Source organism: Glycine max, chromosome 1 (assembly GCF_000004515.6).
Source record: "Glycine max cultivar Williams 82 chromosome 1, Glycine_max_v4.0, whole genome shotgun sequence".
Classification (NCBI taxonomy): Eukaryota; Viridiplantae; Streptophyta; class Magnoliopsida; order Fabales; family Fabaceae; genus Glycine; species Glycine max.
In genome coordinates this window covers 54,890,517-54,902,891 of record NC_016088.4, presented here as the reverse complement: position 1 = coordinate 54,902,891, position 12,375 = coordinate 54,890,517, and the positions used below count along the sequence as shown (strand labels likewise).

At 32.6% G+C, this 12,375-nt stretch overlaps 2 protein-coding genes across 4 annotated transcripts; both read left to right on the top strand.

Annotated features, from left to right (window-relative positions):
• The first annotated feature begins 2,266 nt into the window (after positions 1-2,266).
• Positions 2,267-6,734, top strand: LOC100305949 (uncharacterized). 3 transcript variants are annotated; one of them, XM_041006826.1, is made up of 8 exons: positions 2,267-2,995; positions 3,201-3,271; positions 3,344-3,425; positions 4,021-4,136; positions 4,236-4,352; positions 5,427-5,501; positions 6,474-6,504; positions 6,604-6,703. In XM_041006826.1, exons 1-8 carry the CDS (start codon positions 2,842-2,844, stop codon positions 6,606-6,608), a joined length of 651 nt encoding a protein of 216 aa, XP_040862760.1. In that variant the 5' UTR covers positions 2,267-2,841; the 3' UTR covers positions 6,609-6,703. The 3 variants fall into 3 exon arrangements, with proteins under 3 accessions (XP_040862760.1, XP_006572802.1, NP_001235390.1); XM_006572739.4 differs by having other exon boundaries at positions 2,270-2,995; positions 6,474-6,703; NM_001248461.2 differs by having other exon boundaries at positions 2,915-2,995; positions 5,433-5,501; positions 6,474-6,734.
• A 2,713-nt stretch (positions 6,735-9,447) lies between these two features.
• Positions 9,448-11,504, top strand: LOC100804444 (bax inhibitor 1-like). The gene is made up of 6 exons (NM_001253197.2): positions 9,448-9,679; positions 9,912-10,055; positions 10,144-10,235; positions 10,627-10,813; positions 11,016-11,171; positions 11,258-11,504. The coding sequence occupies exons 1-6, from the start codon at positions 9,575-9,577 to the stop codon at positions 11,306-11,308; spliced, it is 735 nt and encodes a 244-aa protein (NP_001240126.1). The 5' UTR covers positions 9,448-9,574; the 3' UTR covers positions 11,309-11,504.
• Positions 11,505-12,375: the final 871 nt, after the last annotated feature.

Here is a 12,375-nt window from a genome sequence, read left to right as displayed (position 1 = left end):
GCTTATTTTGTAATTTAACAAAAATTGCTTCCCTATCAATTAGCATCTCATCCACTGCTGCCACTGATGAAGATCCCATTAGATATTGGGGAATACTGGGCGGATTTCTGCCAAAGGTTACTTCGAAGGGTGAAACTCCAATTGTTAAGTGGACTGATGTGTTGTAGAACCATTTGACCCACATAAAAAATTTTCCCCAAGTTGCAGGTTTATGGTGAACGAACGCCCGCAAGTATTATTCGACAACTCTGTTGATGACCTTGATTTGTCCATCTGATTGAGGGTGATAGGCAGAACTCATTTGCAATTTCGTTCCACGCAATCGAAAGAGCTCTTGCCAAAACTTACTCACAAATAATGGGTCTCTATCAGACACGAGACTTCGAGGCATACCATGAATTTTGCCCACCATATCCATGAACAATAAGGCAACAGTCTGTGTCGTAAAGTTCGAAGTTAGCATGCCTAAGTGAATGGCTTTCGAAAACCTATCAACCATTAAGAGAATGGTAGTATTTCCATGATAAGGGGGAAGATCCACAATGAAGTCCAATGAGAGGTCTTCTTATGGTCTTGCCGGGGCTGGTAAAGGACACAGTAGTCCCAAACAAAGTTTTCCCCCAAACGTGCTAGAGTTTTCTTGATTACCATGTGCCCTCCCGTTGGTGAAGTACGGAACTTCGTCAACAATGATGGGATAAGGTTGAGGCCATTGGGCAACCAAATGTGATTCCTGCATAAAATCAAATCTTGAATAACAGTATAATCTGGCATGCTTGTCAGGTTACCTTTGATTTTCTATTATAGGGCATTGAACTCAGGGTGAATAGCCAACTCACATTTGAGTTGATCCAAAAAGGCAAAGTGAGGTACGAAAAGGACAAATAATGAGCCCTGTGAATCTTCAAAAGCTCAAGATAGGGCATTCGCCACCTTATTCAATTTGTCTTATCTATATGGTGTAATCATAACCAAGAAGACGAGCGAGATACAATTGTTGCTCTTTCAGACTATGATGATTAGTAAAAATTATGAAAGGATGACCCAAAAGATATTGTCGCCATTTCTTGATGGCGGTCATAATTGCTACCAATTTGCGAACATACGAAAATGCTAGACGAAGCCTTGGACAAAATTGCCTGCTAAAAAATGCAATAGGATGACCTAGTTGAGATAGGACAACTCCCATCCATGTTCCCGACGCATCAGACTCCGCCATGAACGGCACTGAGAAATTCGAAAGTTACAGAGTTGGCACCGAACTCACAGTGTCCTTCAGCTTCTGAAAGGCAGTCTGAGCTTCAGTTGACCAAACCAATTGAGGAGTTGTTAACAAATGAGTCAAAGGGGTCGCCAGTGATGCATACCCTTTGATAAAACGACGGTAAAAACCGGTGAGGCCCAAAAATCCCCGCAGGGCCCTGAATGTCCATGGGGTTGGCCATTGCTGAATCGCTTGTATTTTATCCTGAATAGGTTCAACTCCGCGAACGATCATTTGGACATTTTGGGAAAGTTTGCCAAGTTTCTGCTTGCTTTATTGCTCAACCAAAAGGTTACATATAAAGGGAGCGAAAATAGAATAACAAACTAAGAAATGTTCCACTAATCCACTACTAACAAAAAAAGAAATTCATTACTAACAGAAAGGACAGTTGACATTACTCCACTACAGGAAGCACTCACTAATTGACAAACATTTGTAAAAGATCAAACTAGCATATTGCCCTGAATTTAGATATAATCTGTTAAGTCTCTTGAAATGACAATTCTTCTTTTGGGCCTTTCACTCGTGCCACCGTGCTGTTTGTCTGTGGGCCTATTAGTGAACTTGATTAGTGATCACTTGTTTAAAGGTCGAAGATGAAGCTCCATTTTTTTTTATTATCCTGTTAGCTTTGAAGTATAATATAATAGTTAATTACTACACTTTTATTTTGATCCTAGTGATAAATTCAATAATCATTCCAGCTCTTTGAATTCTGATTTATAAACAAGTTATTTTGATAATCGTAAATATAGTTTGCTCTGGTTTGCAAATACGTTGTTAGTGTTTGAACGTTCTTCTTGCTTTATATATATATATATATATATATATATATATATATATATATATATATATATATATACTTAAATTAGAATGTCAGATTATAGGTATGATATAAATAATTAATAAGTATTAAGGAGGTATCCAGGGTTATGTTTAGATTGGTCGTAGAGGGTGGAATGAAGGAGGATGGAGTGGAAGAGGAAGTTAATTTCATTGATTGGTTTACGAAATTGGAAATAGAACATAACGAAAGAAGATGAATTACGATTCATTCCATTATATTGTTTACCTTCCTCTCCCCCTTCTCCTCAAATTTCGGGTGTACTTGATGAAAAAATCTTTTAGACTATAATTTAGTTATTTTTTGCAAGTTTTTACGTAGTCTCTTGAGAATAATATATTTGTAACAAAGATATTGGAAAAATTATAAAGTTATATTTGTAATAAATTATAATTCCTTCTGTTTCATTCTTTTGCAAGCAATCGAACAAAAAAAAAACTGAATAAATTAAACTACCTCAAATTAATTTTTTTTTTAAATAATTGAATAAAAGAACTTCAAAATAAATCCAATTGAATCCGCTCTCTATCATCAAAATACTAAAAAAAAAAACAGCAGCAAATAAGAATAAAAATAAAAATAAAAAAAACACGTGCATAGAGGTTGCTAGCAGGTGGCCCCAAATAATGAAAAGCTGAGAGTCTGGAGGACGAGAGAGGAGTTTTAAGAGCAAAAGGTGGCTAAAATTTTGCATTATTTGGTTTTTGGAGTTTGTAGCTATCGGTGTTCCATGCTCCTCGTTTCACCACATACTATTTTCTTTCTAATTCATTTCCCCATCCATTCCCCATTCCCCATTCCCCATTCCCCATTCCCCAACTCTCTTCTCGTCATGACCGCCTCTCAACTCATCTCCGTTAGTCCCGACGAACTCCGCTTCCATTGTACGTTACCTAACTCCTCTACCTCTTCATTTATATTGTTAAATCATTCATCATTAGAACAAAATCAATTCATTACACATGATAAAGCTCTCAATATTTTATCTATTGTAACGCAACTTTTCATTCGATTCTCTTAAGCATGAATATATACGGTGCATGTTTATTTAGTTATTTATTCTCATGATATTCGTGTAACTGCAACCAGTTGAGTTGGAGAAGCAAACATTTTGCGATCTTAAGGTCCTCAATAATTCCCAGAACTATGTTGCTTTCAAGGTACTCTTCCAACTTGCTTCATTCTAATTGCATTTTATTCAAATGTATTATTCTTAATTTGCTGCTTTTTAGGTCAAAACCACTTCACCAAAGAAATACTTTGTGCGACCTAACACCGGCGTTGTACAGCCCTGGGACTCCTGTATCATCAGAGGTGTTGTGCTGCTTGTTATTATTTATTTATTTATTTCTTTATAAGGCTACTTCTTTCATTTAGATATGTATTTTCTTCTTTTATAAGGGATTAAGATCATAGAAACTATTAGTAGTAAATCAAATGAAGCTTTTCATATCTTCAAAATCTAAAGAGCATTTAATACTGTATTCTTTAAATAACTAAGATGAATTAAAGAAGAGTAATAAATGTTACTTCTTATTCCTTTACGAGTTAACCTCTGCTATTTGGAGAAATTTATCCAATGGGACTATATGCATGTGAATGGATTACTGAATGCACATCTAATGAACATAAATTTAGAATTATGCTGTTTCATAGTACAATACATGGGTAGAAGAAAACGGAAAAAAAAAAAAGGTAAACTGGTTGATTAGGTCTATGAAAACTGCAAATTTCAATTGATCAAAGGTCACAGAATGGATGTTTTTCTTCCCTGCGTTACTAAGTACTAGGAAAAAGTGATTAAGAGCTTATATTTGAGCATATGTATGTTATTTGCTTTTGAGCCCATAGCTCTTCCCAGTCTAAGGTATTAGAGTTTGTCATATTGACCAAATTTTATATTGTACAGTCACCCTCCAAGCCCAACGGGAATACCCTCCAGACATGCAATGTAAAGACAAGTTTCTCTTACAGAGTACAACAGTGAATCCAAATACTGATCTTGATGATCTCCCACCAGATACTGTAAGAGAGTCAACACTGTCCTTTATACAGGATCAACTATTTAATTTGAAAAATAAAAAATAAAAAATTGATCACCAATACTTCTACTTTGACTTGCAGTTTAATAAGGAGAGTGGTAATTCAGTAGAGGAGTTGAAATTGAGAGTTGCATATATCTCTCCTACCTCACCTGAAGATGATGCATCAAAGAACTCACAAAGCCTCAATTCCTCTTCTGTGAGTTTCTTCTCTTCCCCCGTACTCTTCGTGCAAATCAGTTTGAACTTTGAAGTCCCATTTTTATTCTTTATTTTGAATTTCGTAATTTTATGTATTTAGTCATAATGCCATATATTGTATCTTATGTGTCAAGCTGGAATCCCCACATGAGTGGGGTCCCTATGCAAAGAAACTTCACATATTTGAAACAGAAAAGCTTGAGAAACCTGATTAAGAGGATTTCTATGGGTGGCTTCACTTGATGTCATAATTCTTGAGTTTTGTGACAGCATTAATTCCATCTTGTTGATGCAACAACTACTCATATGGGCAGTACTTGCTGCATTTGGAGGAAACAACATAGGAGTAGGTATTTGAGAAAGCTAGAAGCATAGAAAACCATATTGAGATTGATAAGTAAAGACAAAATAAAAAAAAATTGAAATCAGTGAAACATAGAAACTTCCTGCTATATCCCTTCTGATCGAAAATATAAAAATGTGTTGCATCAATTTTCTCCTGTTTATAAAAGATCTGATATCTGGTTTCCTCTGCTCCATTTTTACTTTCTATAATTTATAAATTTGTTTCCTCAGCTTTTAAATGGCATAAAACATCTAGCAGATTGTGCAACTACAAATTCCACCATGACAGGAGTGTGGAAGAAAACTTATGCTTGGGTCTCAAGTTAGTTTGGCAGAGATTATCTTGTGAAAGATACACATACAATTTTACCCCTTGGGGGACTGTTATAGATTATAGATTATGCTTTCAGACTGAATTTGAAGTAATTACTTTTGTGACACCAGTTTATTTTTTAGGTTAAGAAAGTTATATTGGCCACTTTTAATTGCATTCATATTCATATGCATACTGAGCCTATCAGCAAAGTGAATGGGTAGTTGCTTGAGTTCTATCTTCTGTATTTGAGTTATCATCTCTAAAACAGTACCCTATATTGCACGTTATTTGCTCACTGTCAACCATTTCCTACATTGTAGCATTTAGTGCCAGATGTTTAACTTTCTCTATATACCATGTTCTACTGTTTAGCTTAGCCAGTCAAGCTTAAATAAAATTCCTTTTTTGAAGAGTCAGGCTTTACAGAATCTGAAGGAAGAAAGAGATGCCGCTGCCAGACAAACGAGACAGCTGCAACAGGAACTGGTAACTGTTCTACACATTTCCCCACATTTTTATTTGATCATAAGATTCTATTTGGAGTTGTTCCAAATATGCACACATGGTGACTAAAGTTGAAATGATGAAAAATACTAGTACTAGAATTTAGAAGCCTAAATTGGAATCAACAATAATAATCATACTCATGCATAATTCCTCCACCCTCTCTTCCACCTTATCTTTTCTCTGTTCATTTACTTTTCCTTGCGCATCACATCATATATTCTTTTTTCTTTCTATCTCTATTTTCCTTTCACTTCCTACACCCCTAAATGCAGATGTGTGAATATAATTTTCTTTTGGAATTTAGAGTTTCTTTCCCTTCAAAAAATTTTTAAATGTAGAAGAGAAAAACAATAGAGCTATGAACTGTTGAAAATACCAGTGATTTGAGCCTGTGTAATTGACTATAGTGTGTGTTTGGGAACCAATTAGGAACCCCATTTCACACTTTCCAAAGCAATTTCCCACTTTCCTAGGCAGCAAATGTGACTGGAGAAAATTGTTACTTCTCCGTTGAACAGGATGCAATGTTTATACAAACACAGCCTATATCATGAAGAGTTATTCCAGTTCTTTAAAATTTTCTTTTGGTGTCTTTTCCTGTATGATAGTCCAATACTTTTTGTGTGGGCAATAATACAGGCATAAGCCAGTATGGAGGGAATTGCTTTTCTGATTGTAACGAGGCATTGGTTGAAAAATCAATTTAAATGAACTTTATTCACTGTACTAAAATTGGCCATGCGGCTTGAAAAGCCTCGCACTAAAAAAAGGGGGGGCGGGGGGACATGAGATGGGTAAGAGCTAAATGATGTTAGTGAAGCCTTCTTTTTGTTGGGTGCAGTGCAACACTCGAATCTATAATATTTTTGTTGCATATTTGTATTCATTCATTATTTAGACTTGAGAGATATTGTAAATATCACTAATCCATCTGCTCTGTTGAATGTGTAGGACATGCTGAAAAGACGAAGAAACCGAAGAAGTGATCCTGGCTTTTCCTTCACCTTTGCCATTTTTGTGGGTCTCCTTGGAGCTTTACTTGGCTTTCTAATGAAACTTTTATTCTCTTCTCCATCTACAGAATGATTGCGACTAGTCGAAACATTTTCATGCAGACTCTCCGTATTGTTCACTGTATACGTGTAAAGTTTAATATTCTTGTGAATGGGATTTTTCCAATATGCCTTAGTCTTACTGTACTACTATTGTTTGGTAGGGTAATAGATTGTAAATTCTTTTCTTAAAGCAGGCATAATGCACATTCACGAGCATAAAAGATGCAAGAGGAACGGAAGTGTTTGGTAGTAATTTACAATTATTCATTATTAATTCATCCCTAATACACCTACACACCAACTTAAATACTTCAACAAACAAACTCCCTGGTAATTGACCTACACGGCTTGCTTAGCTCAATAACAACAAACAAGGAAAAAAGAAAGCTTAAAGATCGCTTTTGAAGATGTTGATTCATTATTATTGCTGAAATCCAACTGCGTGTGTGTTCACTCTATTATTATATAGGTAGGCCTTTAATTCAACAAGGATCTCAGCCGGTGTTCTTTCTTGTGTTTTTTGTATCATCTGTCAACAGTCTTAAATCCTTTTCCTTAGTGTTCCACTTCAACCTAATCGTGTGATCTGTGGATAATACTGGATTAAAGTAGAATAAAAGATGTGTGGGATTCACACAAATTTTTAAAAATTTACTCTCTTTTTTTTCAAATTTAACTCGATCAAACCATGGCTTCGTCTAATACCGGTACTAGAGATATTGGAATGATGGGCCTCTATCTGCTTGAAAGTTTGGCGTTAAAGTGAACTCTTCTATGCGATTCCTGATATTTTTCTTAGACACTCTGCATTTGGAAGTCTAACTACTCCAGGTAAGGTATACAACAAATATCACTTGCAAGCATTTCAACCATGGTAGAAGTTTAAGAATATACATGAATAATACGACTTTAAGAATATTATTGAAGAAAATATTTTACTAGGAATAAAAACTATAAATATTTGAAACTTAATGGTAATTTGTAAATAGTTTAGTATGCCTAATATTAATTGAACCAATTTAAGTGATGCTTAAAATAATTAAAAATCTCAGTTGAATGGATAAATAGTTAAAGAGTAATTGATTTAATTTAATATTGAACATCATGAGTGAAAATATTCACATAAATTACAACCTATCACTTCAACAATAAGTACTTGTTGGAATAATTTTTTTGGCTTAGATTATGTTCTCCAAGTATTTTAGCAGGTTTCCAATTTCTTTACTAGGAGTTTGTTTAATTGTTCAGGAAATATTTTTTTTAATAATTTATAGTAATTTTTAAAACTTTAAATTTTAACATTTTATATTTTCTTTCATTTACATCGTTATCTTCAATATATTTATTCAATTTATTAATTATTTTTTAAAATAAATTATTATTTTATTATTTTTTTGTAATCATACACTTTTCATCTATTTCAATCTTTTTAATAAACTAGTTTTTCAACTTTTAACTATTTATTATAACTTTCATCTACCAATTAATTTTATAGCTTTCAGTTAATTTTCTCAAGTACAGCTTAAAGTATTTTTCTATACAACAAGTAAGAATTTTATATCCTGTTGTTAGGACTTAGGTGTTAAAAAGAAACCCTTTTAAATATTTTTTTTCCATGCATATAAATTTCAAAAGGAAAATGATAAACTATGAACGATTAAAAATTATAAACCAATTGATAAAAGTTGTACATTTGTAGAATTTAATTTTGTTAATAATTCTTATTAAAATAATGGTTAAAAGGTCAACAAATAAGTTCTCTTTTATTGGAAATGGCTACTTTTAATGTATTTGTAACAATAAATATCAAATTTATCCAATAATTTTTTTTCGTTTTCTTAAATATTATTAATATGTAGCAACATATTATAAATTTCAAATATTTTTATTACTCTGTTGTTTATAACTTTTTTGTTTATATTTCCCCTTAATCTTATTATACAATCCAAATTTAAAGTATAATTTGATTTTTATTATAAGTTTCTATCTAAAATTTTCTTTATCATTTTTTTATAAAAATACTATCAGTTAAAATTATTCTTTAAATATGTGATACTGAAAAAAATATAACTTTTGTTAGTTTGTACACAGAGATAGTTTTAAAAAAATATTATTTTGGAACAAATTGATTTTTTTGTTGTTGGAGACAAGGGCAAAGCCTTGAATTCTTTGTTATCTAAAAAACACCCTAAAATTTTTTAATGTTGATGAATTAGTTAATTGAATTTTATAATACCATAGCAATTAATATTTACAAGTGAAATTGATATTTTAAACTTGAGAGTTTCTATGGTGCCTAAAAAATTTGTGAGTTTTGATACTGTTATTTTTTTAATCAATAAAATTATCATGTCATATGCGTTCCCATTAATTAAAGATTTTTTTTTTGTTTTTTTAAATTAGTCCTTAATTATTTTTAAAAAAATTAAAATTACAACTATTTTAAATTATAAAAAATTGATTAAACATAAGGTTAAAAGTATGAATCCTAATCTCCTTCACCAACATTAGTATAGAATTGCAATTTTATTTTTCTTGAGCGTAACAGTAACTCTAATTTATATCTAATCAAATAGTTGTAATTTTAGATTTTTAAAAAATATTTTAATTAATCAAGAACTAATTGAAAAATAACAAAAAAATAATTAATGAAAAGACAAATGACATGATAACAGTAACAAAACCCTCACAATTGTTAGAGGCAACATAAAAATTAAAAACTCTCTTTAAACTTTAAAATATCAAATATGTAGTAAGGTGATTGGTTGCTGATGTGTCTACCTGTGATTGGTTGCATTACGTGGAATAATGGCATCATAAAACACCAAATATGGTACGGCTTGCATTGGAGACTTGAATGAAAAGGAAATAATCTTAAGTGGAACCTTCTGCGAAATTAGCCTTCGTTGGTCCCTTGATTGAAGTATAAATTAGGGGTGTTGAAATTCAAAGCCATATCCGTCATTAACCAAATTTGTGTTTCTCCGATTGCAAGCAATGGACTCCTTCAATTCCTTCTTCGATTCAACAAACCGATGGAATTACGATACTCTCAAAAACTTCCGTCAAATTTCTCCGGTCGTTCAGAATCACCTCAAGCAGGTTCGCTCCTAATTTTTACGGTTTTATGATTGATTTTGATTCCTTCATCAATTAGCAAAGAAATTCTAAAGCGGTGGATTTTCTAGGTTTTGCCATATCGCGTTAACAATAATGTCTCCTATTTCGCACGTGTCAATTTTTGTGATCTTAGGGTTTACAACAATTGAGGTTATAGAATCTTTAATTTGCAAGTTCCTTGATATCTTTAATTTGTAATTGTGATTGATTGCAGGTTTATTTTACTCTGTGTTTCGCCGTGGTTGCTGCGGCTGTTGGGGCTTACCTTCATGTCCTCTTGAACATTGGGGGTTTTCTTACTACAGTGGCATGCGTGGGAAGCAGTGTTTGGTTACTCTCGACACCTCCTTTTGAAGAGGCATGTGTCTTTTTTTTTTGTTTGTTTGCTTTGGGTTGGGTCCTTGGTTTGTGATTGTTATCCACCTGTGTTTTCGTGTGATGTGCAGAGGAAAAGAGTGACTTTGTTGATGGCCGCATCACTGTTTCAGGGTGCCTCTATTGGACCCTTGATAGATTTGGCTATTCAAATCGATCCAAGGTATGTGTTGTGTTGTGTTGTGATCAATGGATTGTGTGAGGGTTCGTATGAAGCATTCAATATGCCCTTTGACCCTTGGTTGGATTGAAATTAAATTATTAATGTTTGGATAAACTTTTCAATAAGAAGAGGAAATGAAATCAGTCTATTAAATGAGAAAGGTTCTATAAAAATGGAAGTGCATTAGTTGATTTTATTTTATAGGAAAAACTTAATTCATTTTATTTTACCTTAATATTTTTCTCCTATAAATACTTTTTGAAAAATTTATTCACACAGGGCCTAAAGGTTTTTGTTTATATTTGATGTGCTTCGGGACAATGGCTAGTGCATTTTGTGAATGTTTTCAAGTTTTGGATAACTATGTGACATTATTCTTTTTTTGTTGCAGCCTTATCTTTAGTGCATTTGTGGGAACATCCTTGGCCTTTGCATGCTTCTCAGGAGCAGCTTTGGTTGCTAGGCGTAGGGAGTACCTGTACCTTGGTGGCTTGGTTTCTTCTGGATTGTCCATCCTTCTCTGGTTGCACTTTGCTTCTTCCATCTTTGGAGGTTCAACAGCTCTCTTTAAGTTTGAGGTAAGTGGCTGTCATTATTCCCTTTTTGTTAAATTAGCTTGGGGCAGTCTGAAGCTTGGTTGTTATACTTATTCTTAAGCTTTAATTTTTAAAAAAAAAACAATTCTAATACGATTACTAGTTGTTCAAGATTTTTTTTTCTTCTGGAATCTTAAACTGCAAAAAGATTTCTTACATGGGGTTTATTTCAATGCTGTTGCAGTTGTACTTTGGGCTTTTGGTGTTTGTAGGTTACATTGTAGTAGACACCCAAGAAATAGTTGAGAGGGCACACTTGGGCGATCTGGACTATGTAAAGCATGCCTTGACCTTGTTTACCGATTTGGTTGCAGTTTTTGTCCGGATTCTTGTTATTATGGTGAGTTTGATTGTTAAGCAACCTTTTATAGATTCCCTTCTACCTTACAAATTTGTATTGACGGGATTTTTACTATTATTTTTCAGTTGAAGAATTCGGCTGAGAGGAATGAGAAGAAAAAGAAGAGGAGAGATTGATTTTCTTACCAATCTGCTCAGTTAACACTTCAACTCCCTTGGACTGTAATACTTAAAACAGCTGTCTATACAGTGTTGTTCACTTGTTAAGCTTGCTCCAACTGTGCAGTTTAGTCGTTTGTTTGCTTTATATCAGTAGTACACTAGTACATGTTGACATGTTTTGAGTTCTCTAATAAGATAAATTTTTACGTTACATTTGTTTTAAAGATGAAAAGGGAACCGAGAAAGGGAGTAGGGAAGAAGTCAATGGTGAAGGTCCCTAATAAATTCTTACTCCATGACTATGTGAGGATTTTTGTTGGGGAGGAAGTGGAATTCAGCAATACACTTTTTTTTCACACATCAGGGTAAAATTTTATACAAAACTCGCTAAATAACGAGTTTCATTAGCTTTTTTTTAGAATGTGATATATGATTTTTACGCTTTTATATTAAATTAAATGAACGGTTTCAGTTGTTGATTTAAAAGATTTTTTTATTTTGAATTAATACTGATTTTTTTAATTAACATTGAACGTAATTAAGTATTCATAATTTATTAAATGACCAAACTGTACTTGTAATTATAACTTGTTATTTAATAATTACCTCATCATTTTTTTTAAGGAATCGAAGTAGGTACTAGGGGGTTTAAATTTTATAAATTTCATGCTACCTAGCCAACCAACTATGTTAGATTCTCCATTATCGAACATTTAGTTAAAAAGAAAAATGAAAAACGAAAATCACGAAAGAGTGGGATGATGACAAAAATTGGACAAAAAATTTCAACTTCTAAATAAATTTTAAAAAATAAATTTGTTTGAAGAAAATTTTACCAGTGAAATGAGGTTGGTAACACATCAACAGAAGCATAAAGTTTCCCTTTTAATTGTGTTGTGTGGTAAAAAAATTATGTTATACACGGAAAATATAAAATAATTATGAGAAATTTTTAAATGTTGTGAAAAATTATATTATATATTGATAATCTAAAATATTATTTAATTATAAATTATTATGTATAATAGATTTGTTGACTTTTATAATTATTTTTTTAATTTATGCATAGGTTATATAAAAAA

What these genes read in the sequence shown, in the direction of transcription:
- LOC100305949 (XM_006572739.4), top strand. Translation starts at nt 2,842, where the DNA reads ATGCTCCTCGTTTCACCACATACTATTTTCTTTCTAATTCATTTCCCC. An exon ending in AGAACTATGTTGCTTTCAAG is followed by an intron (nt 3,272 to 3,343) that starts GTACTCTTCCAA and finishes GCTGCTTTTTAG; the next exon opens with GTCAAAACCACTTCACCAAA. An exon ending in GGACTCCTGTATCATCAGAG is followed by an intron (nt 3,426 to 4,020) that starts GTGTTGTGCTGC and finishes TATATTGTACAG; the next exon opens with TCACCCTCCAAGCCCAACGG.
- LOC100804444 (NM_001253197.2), top strand. Translation starts at nt 9,575, where the DNA reads ATGGACTCCTTCAATTCCTTCTTCGATTCAACAAACCGATGGAATTAC. An exon ending in CGACACCTCCTTTTGAAGAG is followed by an intron (nt 10,056 to 10,143) that starts GCATGTGTCTTT and finishes TGTGATGTGCAG; the next exon opens with AGGAAAAGAGTGACTTTGTT. An exon ending in CAGCTCTCTTTAAGTTTGAG is followed by an intron (nt 10,814 to 11,015) that starts GTAAGTGGCTGT and finishes ATGCTGTTGCAG; the next exon opens with TTGTACTTTGGGCTTTTGGT.